Here is a 27,193-nt window from a genome sequence, read left to right as displayed (position 1 = left end):
ACAAAGCTTTTCCTTATATCTCCTAAAATAGCTATGAGAATCAAGCAGCTGTCTGAAGCAGGATTTGCAGGATCTGCTTTCCAAAAATCAGCCAGTCAAAGAGTTCAATTACCTGGACTGTATCCTGTCTGTCGTCTGTCTGTCTGTCTGTCTGTCTGTCTGTCTGTCTGTCTGTCTGTCTATCTATCTATCTATCTATCTATCTATCTATCTATCTATCTATCATCTATCTATCTATCTTTTACTTTCCAACTTTTGATCTGTGAAAATTCACTACCTGTGAATGTATAAGCAGAGATAAGCTGTATTTTGGAAGGATGTACTGTATCTGTAAAATGTTTTTTAAGGAGTAAAGCATACGAACCCGAATTTCCTGAAGATTGTGAAAATTGTTCCCTACTCTCACAGAGATTTTGCTTGGAGTGTAACTTTCATCAGATTTATAATCTGCATAAATGCATAAAGTCTTCACAGTAGTTTTTCTTCTGGAATTAAACAATTACAAAATCAAGATTAGATGATAAAAATGTATCATGGTTAAGTAAGGTTTAGTAAAACAGTACCATTCTTTGGAAACATTGCAAGGTTCAAACAGTAGGTTAAAAAAAAGAATACTGGAAAGAATTCAAGTTTTTCCTATCTGAAATATATACATTACTGTTTCTAAGTATCCTTGGATTCATTAATTATCCCAAGATTCGAATTCTAAGCAATTTTATTTATTTATCTTAGTATTCAAAATTTGTAACCAAATATTTGTAATTTGAAATTTTTAAAAATATAGTTTAGGTTAATTCATATTTTTCAATTTTTATTTCATTCTAAAGTAATGTGTAAACAATAAGCGAGGCTTTTTTTGCATATAAAAAGTGAATGGAATAAAAATACAATATTAAGTTACAACAGTGAAAGAATAATTTGTCCTGAAATACCTGAGATTTTGTGGCCATGAAATACATATCTAAATTATAATTTTTAAAGCTAGAGTTAAAGCAAAAGTATAATTATATTTATTTTCAAAAATTAGTATTTTTTTACAGGCAATGATTAACAAAACAAGGCACGTTTTCTGTTTTTATTTATCAAGAAAGAAGGATGAATATGTACAGTATTTCCCCACATCTTCAACTATAACACTGACCCACTTACCCATGAAAAGGTGAGGTTATGGAATATCTTAATTTTAAAATATTTAAATCTATTTTGCGGGCAATTAAACTATGTTTCTCATAATATTATTTTGAATCAATTCAGTTTTCAGTAGGCTTCTTTTACACTTTCACATAATTTTTAAAAAGGTTGTATTTTAGCTAAACAGTACTGTATATTTAACTACCGTACCGTGAAATTTCACTTAACTGAATGACTTAGTGAAGAGGCGTCCCTTATTGATAAAAGTCCAATAAACCGAAGACAATGTTATCCTAGTGATGTAATTGAAGGAAATTATATCAATTCTGTGGTACAGGTAGTCCTTGACTTACAACCATTTGTTTAGTGACCTTTCAAAGTTACAACCGCACTGAAAAAAATGACTTATGACCAGTTCTCACCTTTTCAACCCCATGGTCATGTGATCAAAATTAAGGCACTTGGCAACTGGCATGAATTTATGACGATTACACTGTCCTGAGGTCATGTGATCACAATTTGACACCTACCCAGCCAGCAAAGTCTGATAAGCAAAGTCAATGGGGGAAGCCAGACTCACTTAGCGACCACACAATTTACTTAATAACTTAAGTGAGTCATATAAAAACTATGGCAAAAAAAAAAGATCTTAAATGGGGCGCAACTCACTTAACATCTACCTTGTTTAGCAAGAGACACATTGGGCTCGATTGTGGTTGTACATCCAGGACTACCTATAGTGATAGGGAGATACTTCTCTGAATGCATCCCAACATTTCCAGTGAGTGCAGGAACATCAGTGCTGTCATTGAAAGTAGAAATCTGGTAGAAAATAACTCTGAAATGATGACTGACTGGGCCTTGGGTTATCATGTGTAGGTGTGTATGTAAATTGTATAAGAGATTTTTTTAAAAAAAATGGTAAATGCATAATAATGAAAAATACTCGTGCATAAATATTCACTACCTGAATTGGATGTTGACCAAATGAGGCTGTGATCCATCAGATTGCCAGTATGTTTCTAGGTTATCATCTCGTAACTGATCCACCCCAAAGCCTATTTTGAATATACAGAAGCAATAGTAGCATATAAGTAGATAGATCCGTGTTTTAGTATTTTCTATGTTTCCAAAAGCGCTATGCTATTAAAACTCTTATGTCTCTGATCTTAAACTGGGTGGAATGGTGCATCATACAGTGAAATTTATAACCAAGGCACCTCGAATGGGCTAACTAAAGAATGTGTCCAAAATCTGGGGCGCATACCCCACATGGAACTGAAATTTGGCAAATTTTATAAAACATTTTATGATGTAAACATTTATAAAACATTTCCTATTGTCAATTCTTGATTTCTGACTATCTTATACAGTTCAATATGGGCTACTTTCAAGGCAGATACACCTTTGAATACCTCCCTGAATCTTTAAGATTTTTTTTCCACTACATTAGAAGCTCTATCACTGTTCAAGGCATTGAGAAATCTGGTAAGGAAATGTCTCTGAAATGATGATCCAAGGACCATGGGTTGTTCAATGGTAATCTAAAAAGCTCTTGCTAGTGAAAAGGAGTAGCGCACATTCTATATTCCTGAACTATTTTCTTGGACACCAAATACCTAAAACACTTAAGTTTGATTGTCACATCTAATTTATATTAAAACCAAAACTTACTTTTTACTTTTAAAGGGAGTTTCTGGCCTGTTTATAAACAAGATGCTTCTGCAGTTTACCTGGTTTACAAGATGAAAGAGACCAAACAGCCTGTGAACCTATTTCTCGAACAGTTCCTGTCCTTTCCAGCTGTTTTGGATCTGCACCAGGGGGAGTCTTGTTAGCAGTGGTCATTTTTCACTAGGGAAAAAAAATAAAAGTATATTTGAATTATTCCACATTCATGACAATAGGAACAGAAAGGAAAATGTTGAAAAGGTTTGCCGCAAATGTAGCAATCTTTGGTTGAAATATTTTAGGTGATCTTCCTCCTCCCTCATTTTTTCCAGCTTTTCTCATTTTATGGACCTAATGGCTTATAATTACTTTAGACTAAGAATAGAAACATATTTTTTGGTTAATAAAAACAAGAACGGGAGTATGTTTAGGAATTTTAAATTTAAAAGAAAATATAAGGGTGGAAAATAGGATTGAGGTTAATCATGCTTAGAATAAATTATTGAGCAAAGGTCTACCAATCCATTAAACAGAACTGGAAGTGGCTGTACTATTTATTGGCTTATCTATAGTCTTTTGTAGTCCCAAATTATTACTTTGGGGATTTTACTGGAGATTAAATATCTCACAGAGTAACAAAAGACTCAAATCACCCAAATTCTATCCTTTATCCAAACTCCCCAAATTTACTTTTTTCATTAGTTGAGAAACATTGATGTAAAGGAACATAAATTAGGACCTAGAACAGGAGATGTGTGACTTTTTATTTTCCCCAGGTAAAACTCAGCAATGGGACTGTCTCTTAGATCATAGCCATAACAAGGCTAAAATGAATAGTAATCAGCATAGTTCCATTCAGAAGTCCTTGACAAAACTGAAATATCAAAAATGCCTATTTTTCTTATATAATTGATGATTCAACCAATTTATTTTATACTTGAAAATAATCAATGATGAATTTGAGTATAACTAAAAGTTATAGAATAAATGAGTCATCCATACATTAAACGTCACAAGACAATTTTTGCTGAAATCATATCACATTATCTTTTTTGCTGATATTCATCTTTAACTTAAAAATAAAAGAATAAAATTATTCTTCAGAGTTAGCTGTAAGTAATAAAAATTAACAGGAATGATTTATAAGATAATTACACAATGGGGAAATTCAGAAAGACCTTTAAAGTATATTAATTACAGCTACTGGAGTGATTTCAAATGTATTAATAGCAAGAATAGTTTCCAGTGCGTTAGATCTTTCCAAACTGTTTTTATATTATTTAAAATGTCAAGAATCTGTGGTTTGTGGCCACGTGTTAATTTTATTTTGGAAAGCCATTTTCCACTTTAATAATATGGTCCTTTATTATTAAGAAACTTCCCATGACATTAAAGAGTTTCCTAGACACAGAATTAGAAAACAAATGTTTAGGAAGTCATAATCAGTTCATCACTTAGCTGTATTATAGAAATAATGAAGGTATTTGTAATTAGATTTCTGTATATGTAGATCATGGTTTACAAGTTTGTTACATTCTGATTCATTTATACCTGCCGAAAATAATCTTTTTATAAGTGAAATAACTTACAGAATACTGGCTTTGGAAACTTTCTCAATAGTTTAGATGTAATACTGAGGCTAAAGAAGGAAAACGGGAGAATATCATGTTCCATGTTATCAAGGGTTACTATAAGGACAAATTCAAGGAACAGTTACTGAATAACTCCACCATACAGCAACTAGTACAAGTCATAATGATCATAAGTGTTTCTGTCTTAATCCTAGGATTGTATATAGACCAGAATAGATCTAGACAGTGTTTTGCAGGGGGAAATTACCCAGAAATGACAAGTTAGACCAGTCAATATGCATCATTTGCAAGGCTTATGCAGCTACTTCAGAACCTATTCCCAGTCGTTTCCGTATGCACTGAAATTTTATTCCCCCCCCCAATAAAACAAATGGTTATGCAAATAACACAACAGATTTAAAAGTTAGAAAATAGAGGCTTCTATACCTTCCCAAGTGCTGCAAAGTACTTATTTGCACACTTTTAAGTATCAGATTCAAAGAGCAAAGTACAAAGAGCAATTGGAGCACCATGCTTTCTCTCAGGTCCAGAACTTGAACTTGTCCAGGGTTGGCAAAGATCTACAGAATATCCAAATTCTAATTAATGTATCTTAATGAACTTCTGTAACTGAAATGTAGATATCACAATTTGACAAGGCATTTCATAGGTTGTCTCCAGCACAAGCTGTCAATGCCATATCTAATTCATTGCAAATATGATTTTGTTTACAAAATGTAGGAAAATTGGGTCCAACAGACTTCAACACTTTAATATTACCATGTTTCCCCGAAATAAGAAATTCGCCTTATTTTTGGGGAGGTCTTGTTTTTGAGGTATAGGAGGCTCCTTAACCTCGGCCCATGGCCTGTAAATCAGCTGATCCAGAGAGGGGCGGAACTTCTGTCTCTGGCAAACTCTTGCCAACCCTAGTGTCGCTGGGCCTGCTGCTCTTTTTGCGGCCACCACTAAGAGAAGGAGGATGATAGCAAGGGTTTGCAGGAGCAGCTTCTGTGAGGCCATTCCGCATGGATGGCAGGTGTATGTGGTATGCATGGGACATGTTCCCCCCTTCGCCTCCCTCTCCCCAGGAAATGGCAGTGACTGGCTGCACATGCATTTAAATATTTTAGGGGAGGGCTTATTTTGGGGGAGGGCTTATTTTAGTGCATGCACACAAAAGCCCAATTGGGCTTATTATCTGTGGAGGTATTATTTTTGGAGGAAACGGTAGTTCTACTGAAATGCTGAAAAATTCTTTTATTATTACAAATAACTCCACTAAGCAACCTCATGTAAAGGAAATGGAGGGAAATTGCTATTTTACAGCCAAAGAATATGGCTAAAATAAAGTTTGCAATTAGTTATATTCTTAGATATCTGTACTTTAATTAGTCAAATTAATAATCTCATTGCAGTTATTTAAAATCACATCTAGAGTGAATGTGTTTTCATAATTTCATTGAGGATACTTTGGAATATCTAATATCTAAATTATTTCTCCTAGTCAAATTAGATTTGACAAAAGAAAATTTGGCTTCCCTATTTCAAGCACACTTGAGGTGTTGTATAGGATAAGAGGCAAAATAATATCTTGAAGCATAACCATTGTTCAAACAATTTTCCTGATAAGATAATGGTAGAATTTGATCACTAAGAATGATCTGTCCCCATGGCTTAAAACAGATTACATTTATACCTTAAATTAAAATATGATCTGTTTATGACTGGAGCTATTGCAAATCATAGGACAGAAACAGTTTTTAAAAATGCCTGTTTTCAAATAAGTTCAGATACAATCTTCTTTTATTTCTTATTCTGATTTCTTACCTTCTATTTCTTACTCTGTTTCCTTACTTGTATGGCCCACTCAAACTTTCTGTTCCCTCTGTATAATTTCTAGAAACCCATATTATATATACTATATATATCACTAAAGAAGCTACTTGAATAAACAGCAAATCGTTTCAAGACCAAAGAAAAAAGAAAAAGAAAAGTTCATTTGTCATGATTCAACTTCCAGACAACTGTAGCTGGATGACAGAGAATCTTCATAGATACATTATATATAAAACACCTTATTATTAACCTACACAAATCCATATGAATATCCCTCTTGTTTTTTCAAGAGGCAACTGGACTTTCTGGTTTTTCTTTTAAGATATTTCGCTTCTCATCCAAGAAGCTTCTTTAGCTGACTGGATGAGATAGGGAATGGAAGGGTTTACACTCCTTGCAGACAGCTGGTCACTTGCATTCTTTTAGCGTTGCCTCTTGAAAAAGTACCTTTAGGACTACATGGATGACTGAGGATCTCCATAGACATCCATATGAATACTACGATAGTACATACCAGGTAGAGAAAAGCACAGGTATAGCAAAGCTACAACTGAGGCTTTTACCTTCCTTCTAATGTTGCTTGACACTTCAGTCAAAGCATCAAGGATGATCCGCTTAGGTGAGGAATATCATACGTTCTACAACAGCTTTCTCCAACATGGAAATTTACGTTTTTGTCTACATTCTAAGCTTTTTAATACTGTCTTTTAAAAATAATAATAATAATACCGAGGGCCATTCCAATTTTTCAGTTTTAAGAGATCCCTTGAAATCTTAATCAGTAATTATATACGGTGTGAATCAAACGAACGCCTGTTAACAGCAAGCCAAAAGGAAGACGGTTACTAAACGTTCTCTAACGTCCAATAGTAGCACGCAGTAAAAGACTGACTTACTCGTCCCGCTACGGTAACAGCGCTACCCACTTTTTGGCCACGCCCTTCCACTCTCCGTTAACTGGTCGCCCGACTCCTTCTCCTCCCCGCCATCATTGAGTTTCCAGACAGCTCGTCGCCAAGTGATGATGTCAGGCAGAGAGAGAGAGAGAGAGAGAGAGAGAGAGAGAGCCACCTCTCGCTTGCACTTCCGGCGTTTCGTCTTGTCTATGGCGCCGTACGTATCTCATCATAGACTTCAATCACTATAGTGTGAAGCGCCGGCTCCTCCTTTAAGGGTGGCGGCCATTTTGGCCGGGTGGCAGTCGGACCACATTGTCTCCGCGTCCACCTGTGAGCCACGGAGGCTTGGGGAGGTTTTTTTCACTCTCGTTCTTCCCGCCTCTTAATTTTTTCGGGTAAGTGGAACTCGTGGTAGTTGGGCCCGGTCTGCTCCTTCTCCAATCAGGTGGAGTCGGTTTGGTGGCTGTAGATAAGGCTGGCTGGGCCGTGACTGTCCAGCTGCCTTGAGGCTTTTTTCCCGTCGCGGTGAAAGAGAGGAAGCCTCGCGGGTGAGAAGGCCGAACAATCCCTAATTTGTACCGATGCGGTTTCATTGATGCCCCTTCTTCACCTCCAGGGGAGGTTTATTTCTTAGCCCTTAACATTTATATTTCGCTTTCTGAGTTGTTCGATGCAACGGGGACTTGGATCGCCCATACAGTCCTTAATCGTCACCACCGTTGGGCCAGGAAAAAATGACGGCCCCGAAGTCTCTCAGTAAACAACAACTGAGTAAGACTTTGATGCTTCCCGATAACAGTCCGACACTTTTTAACTGCAGTGGTATATCCCAATTGAGCCCCTTAACTCTTCTCTCCTGGTAAATTTGGGACTTCTAAGTATACAGTGTAAGAAAGCATTAATTTTCGACGAAGCTCTTTTCCAAGAACCGGCTTTATTCAAGATACTTTTATTAAGGCTTTTCCCCTCCAGCGGTGGCATCCCTGGTTAGAAAATGTCCTTTTTCCACTTAGCTGTTGACTCTTCTCCCTATGAAACCCTTTTGATTTGGCCATTAAGATGGCTATTTTTACCTCTGCTTTTAGATATTTGTTTAAGCTTTGAATGTCTCCTGTACTGGAACCCATGTTTGTATGGTTATAAAACAAGATGATCATGGCAAAGTGATGATGAACTCACGTTTGTTCACCAGATAATTTGTACATTCATATTAGAAATGTGATAAAACAGACAGCATAGTTGTCAGGGTTATTAGGTAGCAGAGATAATTGCTGGTAGTATAATCCCTGGATATTTAAATATTTTTTTCTTTGATCAGAAATGTTTATTAACTGAATCAACATTACAAAACTGCTTTATGAGTCTTGTATTATGCTAATTATCTACAACAAATGGATGTAAACTGTTGTATGTGAATGCTTCCCATGTGTTCAGTAGTTTAATAATTATGGATTGAAAGAATGAACAGATAATTTTGGCTGTCTGGAAATCATGTCAATTGCGGTTCAGCAACATTCTGAATTTTTACTGAAAAACTTTGGAGTTTGGGTGTATGTAATGCAAGATAGCACCTGACAGATTTGGGGTTTGGGTTGTTGTTTTTTAGATTGTGCCATAGCTGCAAATAGTGGTCACATGAACCCAAGAAAAGTTTATGTACCTTTATGCAAGATATTCTGTAAGCGCTCTGCAACTGTTTTCCTTTCAAACACGAAGCACTGCTCAATACTTTGCCTAATATCAGTGTTAGTGTTACAGTTCATTGATTATCCACAAAAAGTCAGTAAAAAACCTGACTTAAAAATATCAGGAAAATTATTGTATTATATTAAAGTTCTATGTATGTTGTGTGGTGAAAAATGTAAAGTTCAACTAGGCTATTAGAACCACATACACAGTCTGCAGTTTGGTATACTTGATCAAATAGTACTGATTTGTTTTGGATTTAGACTTTGATATCCGATATATTTAAGTGCTGTTTGACCAACATATTTTTGCAGAAATTCATGTATGTATGTATATACATTATATATGTATGTATGTATGTATGTATATGTGTCTGTCTGTCTGTCTTTGGCCAGTGGAGGAGGGAGCTGATTGGGTGGGAGCTTGGCTGTGTTCTAATTGGGTGGAGGTGTGTTCTGATTGGGTGGGGGGTTTGTGCTTGGCCAAGCTTCCACCCAATCAGCTCACACCCCCACTGGCAGTTAAAAGGAAGAAACAGCTGCGATCTCACATTGCTCCTGGAAGCATGAAGCTGAGCAAACCAGTCTGAAGATGACGAATGAGACTTCGTCGAAACGTCACCAAGACACTTCCAAATTTACGCGGGAGAAAACCTGAATAATCAAAGACCTACATACAAACACCCGCGAAAACCTCAGGAAAATATATATATTAAGCAAACAAGTAAATAAAATTTTGAATTTTATGTAATTCCAGTAGAAAATAATATATGCAGCTCAGGATTGAGTTGTGCAGTCCCTGTTGCTCTCTGAGCTTCGTTCCCTTGAAAACATTTCATTACCCAACAAGATAACATAAGTCCAACTAGGTTGCCAAGAGAATAACCTAGAGTGCACTGATGATGTTATCTAGTTGGATAATGAAACATCTACAAGCAAATTCAGAGAACAGCAAAGCTCCAGAATTTTGTTTTATAAAATCTTTTATTTTATTTTTTTAATTAAGTTCTGTATTTGGAATATGGTCATGAAATGATGACTGTCTTTTTTTGCCCTTTTAGTGTGTATATTGTGTTCACTTTTTCAATAAAAGCTAATACAACTACAGATCTCATTCCAAATCTTGTCACATGTCTTATCATATAGGAGTATATGAGAAAGAAATGTGGATGAGAGGTACTTTTCAGCTTTAAGCAGTCAGGACATCTTCTGTTAACAATCCCACCATCCCTTGAAGGGTGGAGTCTGCAACTGAATGGAGCTGAGTGTTTACTAGCTGAGTGCCCTTCCTGTCACCAATGAGGAGGTTTTTTTTATTCAGCAGATATAGCCTCATTGTGCCCAGAGACACAAATATCTGCATCTACCTAGGCTTGAACTCACAGCCTCCTGATTGTGAGGCAAGAGCTGCACTTCTAGGCCACCGCACCACTCTTTAAGCAGTCAGGACGGGAAGACACAATGTGCGATCTCGGAACTCTGAGATCGCAGTCAATACTTTTGCCACTGGACTGTCCTTTTGGACCTAAACTGTCCCGAAGAGATGGTGACAGGGAAGAGTACGTCTTGCTGATCTCAGGGACACCGCAAAGTCCCTGATTAATCCAAGAGAATCTCTTCTTGCCGGCGACAGAAGCGCAGCCAAAAGCTGCTGAAGTTGGGACAGCTCTGGAATGGGAGGAATGCGGAAAGAGAAAGTGTGTCCAACTGGTGAGGAAATCTTATTGTTATAAAAGAGACTGCCCCCCCAAAAAAATTAAAGCTAAATTAAATTTGAAAACAGAAGAAAATAAGCGACAAAATTAAGCTACATTGGACAGTGTGTTATCTTTTTTTTAATTTTCTTTTATGAATGGAATTTTTGCAAATATTTCCTATATTTTAAAGTGAACGGATAAGTTTTTCTTCTACTATTTTTACCTATGGATTAAAATCTTTTTCTTTATTTTTATAATACTAGTTTGGATGGTTGTTTTTTCTATTTTGTTTCACTTAAGAATTTTGTTTCTTTTAAGCCTGGAATATAAAGAAGATATAAAAGGAATACAAAGAGGATTGTAATATCAGAGGGAAAGGAAGTAACACTGCCACTTGGAGGCTTGAGTCCTGGAAACATTGCCCTTTTTTTGCTTTGATCATTTTGACTTTGCACTTCAAGGTTCTTCAGCTTGTTTATAGAGAGTGATAAGGAGAAGAGTATGGGTTGTTTATACAGGTGCTCTTTGGGAGCTTCATTGGCAGCTGGAGAGAAGTGAAAACAAAGCCGTGTTTTGAAAGATTATAAATTAACTTGCGTCAAATCTAATAAAAAGTTTTGAATGCTAGCGTGGCAGTGTTTACCAGTTGGAAGAATGGCACAACATCAAAAAGAAACCTTAACATTGCAAAAGATTATGTTTGAAATTCAAAAATTATTAGAAGTAACAGAAAATTGAGAAGACATTGGAAAACATAGATTGTAAAACAGTAAAATATGATGGAAAAATTGAAGATGTTTATCAAATGGAAAAAGTGGAGGTTAGAGTCCTAAAAACTGAAGGGAAAAATGAACAAAGAGACAAGTTAATTGTTGATACCAACAGTGAACTGAGCGTGGTTAGAAATGGAAAGAATGGAATATGGAAAGGGGAGATAGATGGCCAGAAGCTCTACCCCAGATTTCAAGGTATAGTAGAAGAAGAAAGAGAAGAATTGATGGATCTAAGGAGAGAAATTTTGTCAGAAGCACTATTGATAACCAAAGATAAGCTGATTAAAGAAGCAGATGGAGAGTTTCAAGATTATATAAGATATACAACAAGCAACAAGTTGCGAAGAGAAGTCCATACAAATCTTATTAAGGAAACAACCAGAAGACTAATCCCACAAATGGCAAAAGACATAAGACTGCACTATTACTGGAAAGACACAGATTGATATATGAAAGCTTATAATAAAAAATTAGTCCAATTTAGTTAAATTTAGAGCATTATGTAAAAAAAAATGAAGTGATAATGGATATAGTTAGATAAATAATTGATAATGATAACAATGTATACATATGTATTGGTTTGATAAGAGGAAATTTGATATAAATTGCAAATAGTGATTAAGAAAGGAGATCTAGAAACTTTGTTATTAAATATAATCAATTTTTTTATTCAGAATATGTCATAAAGATGTAATGTTACCGGATAATAATGGAAACAGTTAACTGAATGCCATTATGTGGTTTTTCTTTAAATTTTGGAATATTTTATATAAAAGGGGGTAAAAACAATTATAGTCAAATGAAGGTTGATGTATGACAATAGTAATGTATATATAAATATGTTTGATTTAAAATATATAACTTGATATGAATTGTAGGTGATGACTGTGGAAGGGATGCACGAACGTTTTTTGTAACCAATTGACACACTTTCTACAATTTGTAATGGAAGATGGTTTTTTTGTGTTTTGTTTGTGTTTATTCAAAAATTTTAAAAAAAATATTTAAAAAAAGCAGTCAGGACATAAGCTATTGAAAATCATAGCTTAAAAACTGAACCTTTTTTTTAAAAAAAAAACCCTGATATCATAGTCCATATATTGCTTATATTGCTGATAAGGAATCAGATTTGTATTCTGAAGAGTTTGGTATTAAATAATTTAAGAGGCACTGAAAGATTAAGGCTGGTTTTGGCTTTTCCCACAAAAATCAATGCAAGAGTGAGATGAAACACCTCTCCACCAAGCATGCTTGTTCTTTTACTTTACTATATCATTGATATTTGTTGTTCTTCAGTGTCTCCTGGATATTTATTATTTCTGTTTTTTTTTTAAATTATAGAATCATCATTTTGGAATCCTTAGTTTGTGTATGTGCATCATCTGTAAATCCTTACTATGGCTGATAAACTAACAAGAATTGCTATTGTGAACCATGATAAATGTAAGCCAAAGAAATGTCGCCAGGAATGCAAGAAGAGTTGCCCTGTGGTTCGAATGGGTAAGAAATGCAAGGTCATTTATATAAAACTTTTTTAATTAAAAAAGGAAAAAACATTTAGTCATATTTTTCAACTATAAAGTCATATTTTAAAATATCTGATGTGTTTTGTAATATGTTTACTGATTTTTATTTTAAAGTTAAGAGATACATGCCTAAGATACTTAAATTCAGGATTATTTAAGACCATTTACAAAATTTTATTGTGGTCAGAGATAATACTGCTATGAGTAATTCTTGTTCTTTCTAAAAAAAATTTATTCAGGAAAATTGTGCATAGAAGTAACATCACAATGCAAAATAGCATGGATTTCTGAAACATTATGCATTGGTTGCGGTATTTGTATTAAGGTATGGATCATTAATAATTGAAAAATACCTCTCTTTCAAATAGGACAGTTCCAAGTATGGATGTTTTTCTTTATTTTTTTCTGTTGGGTAAGATGTCTTATTTTTTGTGCTGCTTCTTTGCTCCTCCCAGAAGTTCAAAAGGCTGGTGAAAGGCTTTCATTCTGCATAAATGTAAACCACAGTTTGATGTTCCACAGTGCTCTTTTACCTTTGTGGATAGGTAACAGGTGATTTAACAATTAGGAAAATTGATTGATTTATCCTTGATAAGTAGCTGTGATTTAGGATTAATGGATACTTTTAATAAGCAGAAGATCTTCATTCTGAAATGAAAGCAGCTGTCTTTTTCTCACTCTGTGCTTGGTGGTCCACTTTAAACTTCTTGTGGAATATTATAATAATGATAATACAAAATTAAATAACCAGAAAATAACAGCTAGCCAGCCATTTTCACTATTAACTGGGAGATCATGCAAAGAGAAGTGGTTTAGCAAACATCAATGGCTGTGGTTTACTATGTCATACTCAATTTATTTATTAAGTATAGGTAGTCCTCAACATAATTGAGCCCAAAATTAAAGTTGCAAGTTGTTGCAGTTGTAAGCAGGTCACCACATGACTGGACATGATTTATGACCTTTTTGTAGTGGTTAAGCAAATTCCATAGTTGTTAAGTGAACTGATTTTACCCAATAGGCTTTTTTTTTTGCTGGAAACCAGCCAAATCTCAAAATATAATCAATTGGTGCAGCTGTCAAATGGAATCAAAAGTAGCTTTTGAGAAGACATTATAACTTTGAATGGTTGCTAAGCAACTTGTTATAAATTAAGAATAATCTGTAAGCATTTTTAATGTCAACATTAAGCCACGCATCATGTAAATGTAGCACATGTTCATACAACAATGATTTATCGAATCAACCGCTATTCACTGGCTTTATATATTGTATTGAGCCAATAAAACATGATTTACAAAATAATAAGTACCTCAGTGAAAAATAATATAATAAGCCAAACTCCAATAAAGCTTGGCACTATGTGTTGATCAGTTTGGCTAAAAAGTAGAATTGCTATTTAATATAGACTCCTGCTTTTTGAAGAAGATGCATTCTAATTTTGGGGTTTTTTTTGTAAAATTTGAGCTTTTAATTCCTGCTTCTTTGCTCTCCCCAATTATGGTTGCTTCAATGTCCAAATCATGACAATTATTTTATAGATTAAATTCTGTATATTTTTGGTATTCTGCTTTGAAAATGAAAAATAAACTTTCCATTCTACTTCTACGAGCAACTTCAAAATAAATTTCATTTAATTTCTCCTAGTGGCCTATTATAGTCTTAAATAAAATTTATTTATTCAATTTCAATTTATTTATTTCTATTTCTATCTCAGTCTATTATACAGTATAAAATTATATCATCTTCATTATTAATTGTTTAAAAAGAGAACTGCAGGCAAAATGATTTTTTCTATTAATTGTAATGTTTTAAATGTATAAACTTATTTTATTTTACAGAAATGTCCTTTTGCAGCCTTGTCAATTGTTAACTTGCCTAGCAACCTGGAGAAAGAAACAACTCACAGATATTGTGCCAATGCCTTCAAACTTCACAGGTATCTCTCTACTACATTTCTTAAAAAATAATTATGACTATGAAGTAATCACAATTGCGTATTTTATTTGCGTCATTTTGTAAAACTTTGCTTTATAGCTTAAGTACAACTTTAGGATAATTTATCAATATACTTACCCTGTTTCCCCGAAAATACAACATGTCATGATAATAAGGCCATGCCATATTTTTTAGGTGGGCAAAAATGTAAGCCCTCCCCTGAAAATAAGCCCCCTGGACAACCCCCCCTCCAGCCAGGCAGAGCGCCACTCACTGACCTAGCAGTATCCCAAAGGTGCCAAGCGGCAGGAACGGGGTGGGGAGGCAAAGGCTCACGTTGCTTGGCGCCTTCGGGATACCTCTAGGTCGATGAACGGTGCTGTGCCCAACTGGAGAGGGAGGTTGCCGGGGAGGGGTTGCTCTCTTGCGAGCGGGCTCATGAAGAGCCGGGCACAGCCTCAGGGTCAAACAGCTGTTTTGCGCTGTCGCAGCAGCACTACACAACAGCCATGCGGTGACCATGGTCACGAGCAGCCGCCAGGCACAGCACCATTCACTGACCTAGGGGTATCGCCAAGCTGCCTGTTTGCCGCCCTCCGGCTCCCACGGCTTGGCGCCTTCGGAATGCCCCTAGGTCAGTGAATGGGGCTCTGCATGGCTGGAGAGGGGGGGGTTGTGCGAGCAGCTTTTCCGCTCCCTGCTCGTGCACCTACCAGCCTCACGATGCCCTTGTTTAACTCTCCCTGCAGAGCCAGGGCATCGCCGCCGCCGCCCACCACCACCACATGGCTTTTTCTGCAGCTTCCAAAACATGGAGGTAGGATGCAGAGTCTTCCAGAAGTTGCCACTCTGGGAATACGCTCTATGGTTGTACCCTCTGGGAGTACACTCTGCCTCAGCCAGCCCACAACCATAGAGCGTACTCCCAGAGCGGTCACTGCCAAAAGACTCGGCTGCGGATCTCTGGAGTTTGGAAGCCGGAGAATAGGTTACGCTCGGAATGCCGCCGTGGCGGCAGCACACTCGCCCTGCAGGGAGAGCTGGGCCAGGGATGGTGAGGTTGGGAGGCACACCAGCTGGGGATGGAACAGGCACTTGCGCAACCTCCCTTTCCAGCCGGGCAGAGCGCCATACACTGACCTAAGGGTATCCCAAATGCGTCAAGCCGCAGGAGCTGGGGGGGAGGGCAGAGCACCATGCAGCTTAGCGCATTTGGGATATCACTGGGTCCGTGAGTGGCGCTCTGCCCGGCTGGAAAGGGGGGTTGCCGGGTGGCTGCTCGTGAGCATAGTCACCTCATGGCTGGTATGTTGTGCTGCTACGACAGCGCAACACAGCCGTTTGCTGTGCCTGGCTCTTTGGGCACCCACTTGCAAGAGAGCAGCCACCCGACCACCCCAAAACAGTAATCCCCTCCCCAATAATAAGACCCAATCAATATTTTGGGGGTCAAAAGAAAATAAGACCCTGTCTTATTTTCGCGGAAACACGATATTAGATATCTACTTGGATTTAATTAATTGGATGTTGATGATTCCATGTAGTATTGTCACATTCCTAAGAATGGTGGTAATTTATGGAGCCAATATGCACATATTCTTTATATGAAACAATTATTCCCTCTCTGTCAAAGTAATATCATGAGAATAATTAAACCTAATTATTCCATAAGTTACCAGTTTTCATATTATGATCAGCAGAATTTTAACTACTTTGTGGCTTTCTGAAAGGCTATCACTGTCAAGCAGTTCAAAGAAGATTGTTTGCTTTCTCTTGTACGATTAATGCAATCTTGTTATCGACAAATAGGGTCAGAATACACTCTGTCATAACCCAGTATATTCAAGCAGATTGTAGATTATAGTGCTTATTAAACAATATTTTCAAGAACGCAAGTTTAACAGCAAATGAAGTTTTGTTAAATTTTTTGATAATTCTCCGTTTCTTCTAGACTAGCATGAATTGTTATTTAAGCTTAACCTAAACGTTGCAACTTTCATTAGAAGTGCATATTTACTTCTAAAGACAATGGAACTGGAAAATAAAGGAATATGTAATATGTTGTTTTTTATTATTGACTGCATTTTAATTACTTTATGAAGGTTGCCTATTCCTCGTCCTGGAGAAGTGCTTGGTTTGGTTGGAACAAATGGGATTGGAAAGTCAACTGCCTTGAAAATCTTAGCAGGAAAGCAGAAACCAAATCTTGGGAAATATGATGTATGTATAGCACCTTTATAGTGATCTAATAATTGCTTTAAAGAATTGTAAATGACATTGGGAATGGCCTTGAAGGAGGAAGACCACTACCAAAGCAACAGTCAGATAAGCAGAGGTTGCCCATTTAAGAATCTAATTTGAGGAAATATCTCAGTGATGCCCCTCCTAGTTAACATTAAGATAAAGTGAGGGAGAGAAAGAAGCAAATCCAGACTTGCATGATTCTGTTGTTGTAGCTTTACAATAAAAGTAATATTGATTTACATGCCATTGGTTTCTTAGTCTGGTCTACTTTCTGAGGGTGACCATGATACTCTTTTGAATGTATGAGTGGATAGAAACTAGTAGAGCTTGAAAGTTTGCAGGTTAGTTTTCCCTTTAATTAAGATCTCTTTAATTATATTTCTTCTGCCAAGTCTTTGATCTTTATTAATACAGTTGAGCTTGGCTTTTCAATTTTTTTACAGTACATTATTTTATCAAATTGACTTTATGTTTGATTTTTTAAATATTCACTGTGTGATTTTGTGCTTTCATTATCTTAGTTTTATTATTTTAAATGCTTATATCATACTTTCATCCACATATGATACCTAAAACATTGAATGTATTGAAATAACAAATACAGAATTAGAAAGCAACCATTTTTTTAAAAAGCATGTGCTCCATTGTGCCACAAACATTTCCACTTTATTTTTATCTCTTTTTCTTTCGTTATTTCCAAATCAGTTTTGCAATTCTTTGCTACCATTATCCCCCATTTGTTACCCTGCCTGTGCAGTTTAACGGTAATTCTCGCTTATCAGAACAAAGTATATAATCAAAATAACCATCTGTGGTTTTATTTTCTGAACCATGGCTTTATTCCCATAAACATTTATTTAAATATTTTGTTTAGGACCCCCCTGATTGGCAAGAAATCCTGACATATTTTCGAGGGTCTGAGTTGCAGAACTACTTCACAAAAATTTTGGAAGATGATCTCAAGGCCATCATTAAACCTCAGTATGTGGACCAGATCCCAAAAGCTGCGAAGGTGAGTAAAGAGAGCATTGCGTATCTGATATGCAATGCTCAGCTTGCGAAAGAAAGGGATAACTGATCAGTTATGGGAATGAGATAATTTTCCAAAGCTTCATGAAAGATTTAACCTCACTTGTGTTTGTAGCAAGCTTCAGTTTTGTATAGTTTCTCCTGTGATTTAAAAAAACAATTTGGTTGTTGTCTTATGACAGGGAACAGTGGGCGCAATATTGGACAGGAAGGATGAAACTGGTACCCAGACCATTGTATGTAAACAGCTTGGTAGGTGGTAGTTTCGTCACACATTATTTTGGGAATGTTTACATAATCAATTAATATTTTAAAACATTCTGTTTCTGTTTAAAATAAAGTACATTAGCTGCTAATGAAATATTGAAATATTGTAGAGTATGTTAAAATGTATTATTCACAGTGAAATCCAGAGCTAACAAATTAAACATGAAATAGGCTGAAAACAGGAAGAATTAAACATTTGTGTTTCCTAATCAGGTTGATTTCAGTGGGATCAAAACATAACTAAATCCAATTGAGCTGAAATTATTTAAAATGATGAACTATATCAAAATAAATTTTGTAAAGTATTTTTAATTGAGTCCAAAACTGAAAGCAGGAATTATAAATAGAGACATATTTCAAAACAAACTTCTCCAGCAATCTTGTATCACCCACACTATTAGCTTTACCAGGTAGACTACATAGGAAACATGACCAAGTAAGCTAATTCTGCTTTATTGTAAAGCTACATTCACAGAATCTTGTAAGTGTGCAAAAGTGCAGTTTTTCTGCCATCACCTTTACAGCCCGAGAATTTATGGAGGGTCCTTTCTGAGCTGCTTGCTCTGCCCACACTATGCAGCTGCAGTCTATGCTGCTTTATCTGACCCTTCTCTTGGCAACATTTCCTCACCTCACCTCGCAAGGTCTTTCCAACATACTACTATACGTAACATATGCCTCCTCAAAGGTTCTAGTTTACAATGTAATTTTCAGACAAAGAATATCTATGCTTTAGACGAACGAAAAAGTCACGTAGGTATCCCATTTCCAATTATTACTTTAAAGTATTAATGTCATAGTTTTGAATTGTACACAAAAAGGTATTGTAAAATCAGCATTAGCTGTCCCAGAAGTCTTGATTGCCTTCAGCAGTCTAGCATTTCACTCTTTAGCAACTGAAGATTTTCAGCATGATTTTCAACACATTTCAGTGACATAAAGGTAGTCCTCATTTAGTGATCATAATTGGGTCTGGCAATTTAGTGACTAAGTGAAACTGCAAGTGTGCTTATGATTTTGTTTTAGCTCTCCTTTGTTTTACAGACCTGCAAAAGTTGTAAACCTGAGTTGTATTTTTTTTTTCATTAACACCATAATTGCAAAAAAGATGCTAAAAAAAGCAATCACTAAATGAGAATCACCTGTTTTTGTATAAATATGTCAATGCCTACATAAGTTGGACAACTGCTGGTCAAAGTTGCCATTTGTTTATTTAGAACCAATCTTTAGTCCAGACTTCAGACTGAACTACAACGGTTCCTTATAACTCTACCCAGATGAATTAACTCTGTTTTGCCTATCTTTCATTTACTAACTCATGTCCAGCCATTCTTAAATTTCCAGGAACCACTTCATATCAAATCTTCTATATCTGTAATCTGAAAAATACATTAAAATATCCAATTAAAATAATCTCATATTCCACAAAATTGAGGTTTGAAGGAGATTTTCTGGAATTATGGGATCTTGAAGGAGAAAGAACAGAAAGTAAAAGAAATCAAGAAAAATAGTATTTCTTTTACCAGCAAGAATTGCTATTTAGGATTCAGTTTTTTCTATATGTTAAAAAATGGACCTATGCAATGGACCTAACAATGCAATGGACCTAACCAAGGATCATTTCTAGTATTTTCCTTGAAGGGAATAGTGAAGCACTTACAAAGATGGGAACTTTTGTAGGTATGAACAACAGTTATTTTAGGGAATTTCATGTAAATTAATATTTTTAAATTGTCATCTTTATATTTAGCACATGGTAATATATATTTTGGTATTTTAAAAAAATCTACTTTTATAGATTTATCTCATCTAAGAGAACGAAATGTTGAAGATCTATCCGGAGGAGAACTTCAGAGATTTGCTTGTGCTGTTGTTTGCATTCAGAAAGCTGATATGTACGTATTTTCAATCAAATATTTTGGTAATATTACTCTTGTCAGAATATTTTCATTATTGTTAGAATGAATAGCTATGTCCTGTGATTATGATATTAATTGAATAAGAGTTATGGCAGCTTCTTCAATTTTGCTGATATACAGGTAGTTTCAGTTAAAGACCACTCATTCAGGAATCATTTGAAGTTACAACTGTACTTTATTATTTATTTAGCATATGATGAGAATTATGACAGAAGAGAAGTAAACATACAAATGCACAGAATGAGTGAGTCTTGCAACTGGTCCTTGAAGTTCCAGCAACCTTGCAGTCATGTTATTATAATCTAAGTACTTGGCAATTGGCTCAGACTTAACTATGGTTGTAGTGCCTTATGGTCATGTGATCATCATTTGCAACTTTCCCCAAGCAAAGTCAATTGGGAAGCTGGCAGGAAAACTGCAGATTGTCCTTGCTTTTTATCCTGAGGAGGTCTAATGTGAAGTACAAAATCCCAGGATCTTGAACTTCATAGCATACGCTTGGATTGCAACACTCCCTCTCCTATGCAACCACACTCATAGATATTTTGCTGAAAATGAATTGGTGATTTTGGGATTTATGCTTAAAAAGTTACGTTTATGGGAAGAAGGGAACCCAATATGTAATTTGGGAGTGTGGAAATATTAATCATTATGTTTTTAACAAAGAATACTGGAATTCACTTCTTTAGTTATATTTCTTTTTCTCCCTTTTCTTTTGCAGTCTGTAATTTTTTCTTTCATGTTTCCTTTTCCTACTTTTTATATTTCTATAGTTTTTTTAATTGTAGGTGAAAAAATTAGTAAAAATTATATTTAAAAAAAAACAGTTCCAAGGGATTTACATCCATCCCCTGATTCTCAAAAGAACCAACCGTTTTAAGAATCAAAATACTAAGATTGGTCTAATCCATCAAAATTGTTGTTATGCTATACATTTGTAACTTGTGAAACCTATGCACATGCTCAAAACACCTTTGAATTATGTGGAGTACTTTTGCTTACTGGAATTAATGGTGTATTTTTTTAGGGAAAATATTTTTTTAACGCTGATGAAAGCCTGTCTTCTTTTTTGGGGGGAGGTAGCTTCATGTTTGATGAACCTTCCAGCTACCTGGATGTTAAGCAGCGTCTGAAGGCTGCTGTTACTATTCGATCTCTAATAAATCCAGACAGGTAAGACATTTATAAATGGACACCTAAAATCATGTGAGTTGCATGGTTTTTTTTTTAAAAAAATCCTTCTCACAATAAAACTCCTTGAATTATTTTTGCCCCTTTTTTGTTTTTATTTCTTTGATATTATCTATATCTTTAACTCTTACCTAGATTAGTATTATTTCTTTCCTTTTACAAACAAAAGGACGTAAAGAATCCTCAAACTAATGTTTGTAAAATGAAGTTGATAAAACCCTGTAGGATAGAAAATGATATTCACACATTTATTTTACATGAGTAAAATATTGTACCTTGATGTTATGTTTACTGAAATGTGAAGAAAAGCTTAATTGAAATTTCTGAACTTTTGGTTCTTTACTTTTTTATGTTCTAGATATATTATTGTCGTAGAGCATGACCTGAGTGTCTTAGATTATCTCTCCGATTTTATCTGCTGCTTGTATGGTGTGCCAAGTGCTTATGGTGTCGTCACAATGCCTTTCAGTGTAAGAGAAGGTAATTGTTGTTCAGACTGTTTCTTTCATCTGTCCTGGATATTTTTACAAAAACCCTGATGCAATAAATACATTGACATCTATATGTAAAATGTGTAGTAGTGTATGCCTGTATCCTAGGAAGTATGTTCTTATAAGTGAAAGTAAAATAATTCTCACACTTATTGTAAAATACTTTTCACACGTACTATCAGCCTGCTGCTTTGGATTACTTCTGGCTGAATTGAGAACACAGGTTTGAAAAAAACTGATATGGTAATTTGATCAGTTGTGAAAATCAATTTTTGTCTCTTGTCCTTACCATGCCTATGATATGGTACTATAATTGTATAGTTCAATTTTTCCTTTCTTAATTGTTTCAGTAAAAGGTTATATGATATGAGCACTTCAAAATGAAGAGCTTGCTGCACCATGTTGAAAATACTCCAAAAGGGGATAAAATGCTTTTATGATAGATTTTGCCTTATCTTTATGTATCCAAATGTTTACTTACCTATAAAAAACCTGTATTACAAGATCTCATTTCCAAAACAGCAGAACTTTTTATGTATACAGGTAATCCTTGACTTACAACAATTTACTTAGTGACCATTCAAAGTTACAATGGCATTGAAAAAAGTGACTTATGACCATTTTTCACACTTAGGATTGTTGCAGTAATCCCCATGGTCATGTGATCAAAATTCAGATTCTAAGCAATTTCATATTTATGATGGTTGCAGTGTCCCAGGGTCACGTGATCACCTTTTGTGATCTGACAAAAAAAGTCATTGGGGAAGTAAGATTCATTTAAGACACTGAGAACTTTGGGGGCATTTTTTAAATCTATTGTGACAATTTCTCAGGGGTTGCCACAAAGAAGAGGGAGTCCAGCTATTCTCCAAGGCACCTGAGGGTAGACCAAGAAGCAATGGGTGGAAACTAATCAAGAAGAGAAGCAACTTAGAACTGAGGAGAAATTTCCTGACAGTTAGAACAATTAATCAGTGGAACAACTTGCCTCCAGAACCTCCAAGGTCCCTTCCAACTCTGCTATTGTATTGTATTGTATAATTTCACAATATTAACTAAAGCTTCTTTTCTTACAGGCATAAATATTTTCTTAGATGGTTATGTCCCAACAGAGAACTTAAGGTTTCGAGATGCATCATTAGTTTTTAAAGTGGCAGAGACAGCTAATGAAGAAGAAGTTAAAAAGATGTGTATGTATAAATATCCTGGAATGAAAAAAAAGATGGGAGAGTTTGAGCTGTCTATCGTAGCTGGAGAATTCACTGACTCTGAGATAATGGTGATGTTAGGAGAAAATGGTGAGTTTTAGTTAAAAGAAAATAAATGAGTTTTTATTAGAAGGCCCTGCTTGCTTCTGATCTTATTTAAATGATATTTAGTGTTGTGTAGTGATTATTTCCTTACTGTTGAGAGATGTGTAATAGAACCATCTGTAAACTAGCCCATTTGAAGATTTGACATCTAGATTGCTTCAATTGGACAAATCCTGTCAAGGTGATTGAAGCAAAATCTTAAAAAGTTACCTGAGGTTACTTTGATCATGTGGCTCTTGAAGAATTTGACATAGTCCTTGTGATTGCTAATTCAGATATCTTTTTATTAGATTCATGTCCCTCTGGCTGGTAAGGACTGCCCTTGAGGTGATGTGGCTGTACAGTAGTGTCTGCTTTATTGGAGGAGCTGGAGGTTCCACCTACCCTGAAGGAGGCAATAGTATACCCTCTCCTCAGGAAGCTGTCACTGGATCTCACAGTCCAGTAGTTGTCCAGTTTCCAGCTTCCTAGTTTTGTACTGAGACAGAACAGTTGGTTCTGTTAGTTGATGATTTCTGGAGGAGCTGGGATGAAGGTAGTACAATAGAATTGGTTCATCTTGATTATTCAATGGTTTGCAATACCATTGTCCATTGTTTCCTTCAGGATTCTTTTAGGGATTAGGAGTGATGGGCCTGTGTCATGGTAATTGTTTCTCCATGGTCAGTCCAGTCAATGAGGCAGAAATTAAGTTTGAGGCATCTGATATACGAGATGCTTCAAGGTGTAATACTTTCGTCCCTCTTGTATTAGCATATATATGAGTAAATGGATGTGGTTCTATAAGTTCAGGACTGTGCATGTACTGTCGGAAGAGAGTGCAGTTCTAGAGAGGGAGCAGCAGACTATAACAGACTATGTGTGCTTTGTTTTTAAGATGGACATTATCAACATTACTGCTTTTTAAATAAGATTTTTCTATTTTTTTAGGAACTGGAAAAACAACATTCATTCGGATGCTTGCAGGGCGACTTACTCCAGATGATAAAAGTAATGTTTATTTATTGATTCAGCATACATTTAAAAAATAATTTTCCATAACTTAGATTACATATAGTATATCTCTTTCAGGTGAAGTACCTGTTTTAAATGTTAGCTATAAGCCACAGAAGATCAGTCCAAAATCTACTGTAAGTGCTGCTTCATTTTTTTTTAATTGTGCTATCCATTAATCAGAGTTACCAGGTTTCCCCCAAAATAAGACTGGGTCTTAAATTATCTTTTTCTCCAAAAGATGCATTAGGGCTTGTTTTCAGGTTATGGCCTGTGTGGGACGGAGCTGGAGGATGAGGTTGGCACCACCTGTGCCCTGTCACCTGCGGCACCAGCAATGAAGAGCACGCAATCTGGACACACACTGTTGGCTGGCTGCCCCATGGCCATGGGCAAATACAGACAATGGGACAGAGTGGGTGGGTGGCCACATAATACATCTGGTGGGTTGGATCGTGCCTCCCCCCTGGGCCACCCAATCCATCCACACGGTACATCCAGTGGGCTGGATCACTTTCTTCCCTTGCCTCTGCCTCCGCTTGCTGTTGCTGCTGCCGTGAAGTGAGGTCCCACCATCCAACCTTGTCTGGTTACACCCAGCTTAACTAGGGCTTACTTTGGGGATACGTCTTATATTATTAAAAATCATGCTAGGGGTTATTTTCTGCTTAGTTTTGTGGAAACACTGTAGTAGACATTTGATATGGGGGTAGATACATGGCTGGCATTCCATATTTTTGAGATGACTTGCCTATTTTATGGTGTCTGAAGAGTAGTGATAGAGTAGTTTGCCTCCTGCTCCTATTCTGTCTAATAGTCACTAATTAGGTGTTAGATTGTTATGGACTGTGCACCCTAACAAAAGTAGTAGGGATAATATAGTAAACTCAATTCAGTGTGCCTAATTCTAAATATTATCTAATTTGAATAGGGAAGTGTTCGTCAGCTACTTCATGAGAAGATTAGAGATGCTTACACACATCCACAGTTTGTGACTGATGTAATGAAGCCTTTGCAGATTGAAAATATCATTGATCAAGAGGTATTATTCTTGTGTTACTATGGTTCATTTCTATGAAACTTCCCTAATTTACCAGCTAAACATTTAAAAATATGATTCTGCATTAGGTGCAAACTTTATCTGGTGGTGAGTTGCAGAGAGTTGCTCTTGCTCTTTGTCTCGGAAAGCCCGCTGATGTCTACCTAATTGATGAACCTTCCGCCTACCTGGACTCAGAGCAACGTCTGATGGCTGCTAGAGTTGTCAAACGGTAAGCTGACACTATTGTAGACAGAGAGAAAGAGCATTGGTACTTACCTGAAATGCTTCTTCTAATAGGATGGAAATGGCATCCATACATGGGTTGACACTGTCCTCCCTCTGATTGGACTGAGTCTGAATATTAATTAGTAAATGTACTATATAACCCACCCCTGTGAGTGTTATCACCCAGTTTCCGGCAAAGTAAATGAAGACACAGACTCCACGTGTTATCCCCCCAAAAATACATCTTTAGTGAAACAGGTAAACAACACAACCGTACGGGCTCAACCAAGCCTGATAACACTCCAATCGCAGGTAACACAGGGCACCTCCAAAAAAAGAGAAGGGATGGGGCTGGATGCTATCTCCACCCTATTAGAAGAAGCATATCAGGTAAGTACCAACGCTCTTTCTCAATAAGGGTGGAGATAGCATCCATGCGTGGGACATACCCAAGCCAGGTGTCCTCGAGGGAAGGCGACTGTTCCAGTAGTTGAACATCAAATCGTACCACCTGCAATACTCTGCAGCCGAAAGCAGCCTCTGCCGATGCAAATTTATCTAACTTATAGTTTCTAATGAAAGGCTATGGGGATGCCCAAGCCGCTGCCCTACAGATCTCTTCCAGAGAAGCCTGAGTAGCCCACGCCACTGTGGTGGCTGCACTCCGTGTAAAGTGAGCAGTAATACCCCCTGGAACTTCCAGCTCCTGTACTGCGTAGGCTGCCCCTATACAACACCTCACCCATCTGCCAATCACTGTCGTAGAGATCTTCCTGCCTAAGGATGAAGACAGAAAAGATACAAAAAGTGCCTCTGACCGTCTAATGTCAGATGTGTGTGATGTAAATCTTCAGCGCCTGACGGACATTGTGCCACTGCTTCTTAAGCTGGTGAGTCGGGTTGGGGCAGAAATTAAGGAGCACCACCACCTGCGACCTATGGAACCATGACCCCACCTTTGGCACAAAAGAAGGGTCCAGTCTAAGGACCTCCCTAACGGAGAGAGCGTGCAGTTCTGAAATCCTCCTGGCAGAAGTTATCGCCACCAGGAAGGCAACTTTCCAGGTAAGTAATTCCATGGAGACCTCTCTCAAAGGTTCGAATGGTGGCTTGGTTAGAGCCCGAAGGACCTTAGTGAGATCCCAAGTAGGGTACCGGTGTACAGCTGGTGGCCGAAGGTTGGTAGCCCCCTTAAAAACCATGGGGTGTTGTGAAATGGCCTGGCCACCCCCCAGGTAAGAATGATGCCCAAGGCCGCCACCTGCCTCCTGATGGTGTTGGGAGATAACTCCTTGTCAAGGCCGTCCTGTAAAAATTGCAGGACTTGAGGGATGGCGGAGTCCTCAGGAGCAATCTGTTTAGGCAGGCACCACTTACAAAAGATTCTCTAGGTGGCGTCGTAAATGCTTACCGTCGAGGGCTTCCTAGAGGCCTGTATGGTATCAATAACCCTGGCAGAGAACTGATCCCCTCTTAAAGCGAGCCGCTCAACCGCCAGGCAGCCAGCTGGAGCCATTGGGGCTCCGGGTGCTGTAGAGCTCCCTGGCAGAGGACAATCTTGTCCGCTGGAATCCTCCAGGGACTCTCCACCGACAATGTCTGAAGGTTGGCAAGCCAAGGACACCTCAGCCAGTGCAGAGCCAAGAGGATGACCTCTGCTCTGTCCTCGATCCTGCGGACAACCCTGGGGAGGAGAGGCACTGGGGGGAAAGCATAAAGGGGGCCACGGGCAGCAAAGAGCATCCATTC

The 27,193-nt window shown here is 37.0% G+C and overlaps 2 protein-coding genes across 7 annotated transcripts in view; one reads left to right on the top strand and one right to left on the bottom strand.

Annotated features, from left to right (window-relative positions):
- The window catches only part of ANAPC10 (anaphase promoting complex subunit 10), a 29,437-nt gene extending 22,204 nt beyond the window's left edge, over positions 1-7,233 (bottom strand). For 2 of the 6 annotated variants that reach the window (XM_032223725.1, XM_032223731.1), the window contains exons 1-4: positions 6,776-7,102; positions 2,865-2,985; positions 2,099-2,189; positions 365-485 (exon numbers count right to left, since the gene is read on the bottom strand). In XM_032223725.1, the coding sequence (XP_032079616.1) occupies positions 365-485; positions 2,099-2,189; positions 2,865-2,979 (327 nt within the window). In that variant the 5' untranslated portion in view covers positions 2,980-2,985; positions 6,776-7,102. The other 4 variants (XM_032223729.1, XM_032223726.1, XM_032223728.1 and 1 more) reach the window with 4 other exon arrangements.
- Positions 7,234-7,388: 155 nt separating this feature from the next.
- ABCE1 (ATP binding cassette subfamily E member 1) overlaps positions 7,389-27,193 on the top strand; it is a 29,635-nt gene continuing 9,830 nt past the window's right edge. The window contains exons 1-15 of the mRNA XM_032223724.1: positions 7,389-7,506; positions 12,608-12,766; positions 13,032-13,117; positions 14,634-14,731; positions 16,833-16,950; positions 17,849-17,986; positions 18,186-18,255; positions 20,069-20,165; positions 21,273-21,362; positions 21,739-21,860; positions 22,948-23,169; positions 24,115-24,174; positions 24,256-24,314; positions 25,109-25,219; positions 25,306-25,448. Of these exons, the coding sequence (XP_032079615.1) occupies positions 12,664-12,766; positions 13,032-13,117; positions 14,634-14,731; positions 16,833-16,950; positions 17,849-17,986; positions 18,186-18,255; positions 20,069-20,165; positions 21,273-21,362; positions 21,739-21,860; positions 22,948-23,169; positions 24,115-24,174; positions 24,256-24,314; positions 25,109-25,219; positions 25,306-25,448 (1,517 nt within the window). The 5' untranslated portion in view covers positions 7,389-7,506; positions 12,608-12,663. The remainder of the gene's footprint in view (positions 7,507-12,607; positions 12,767-13,031; positions 13,118-14,633; positions 14,732-16,832; positions 16,951-17,848; positions 17,987-18,185; positions 18,256-20,068; positions 20,166-21,272; positions 21,363-21,738; positions 21,861-22,947; positions 23,170-24,114; positions 24,175-24,255; positions 24,315-25,108; positions 25,220-25,305; positions 25,449-27,193) is intronic.

Source organism: Thamnophis elegans, chromosome 9, assembly GCF_009769535.1.
Source record: "Thamnophis elegans isolate rThaEle1 chromosome 9, rThaEle1.pri, whole genome shotgun sequence".
Taxonomy (NCBI): Eukaryota; Metazoa; Chordata; class Lepidosauria; order Squamata; family Colubridae; genus Thamnophis; species Thamnophis elegans.
The sequence above is the reverse complement of the archived record's forward strand: the minus strand, read 5'-3'. Positions and strand labels throughout refer to the sequence as shown.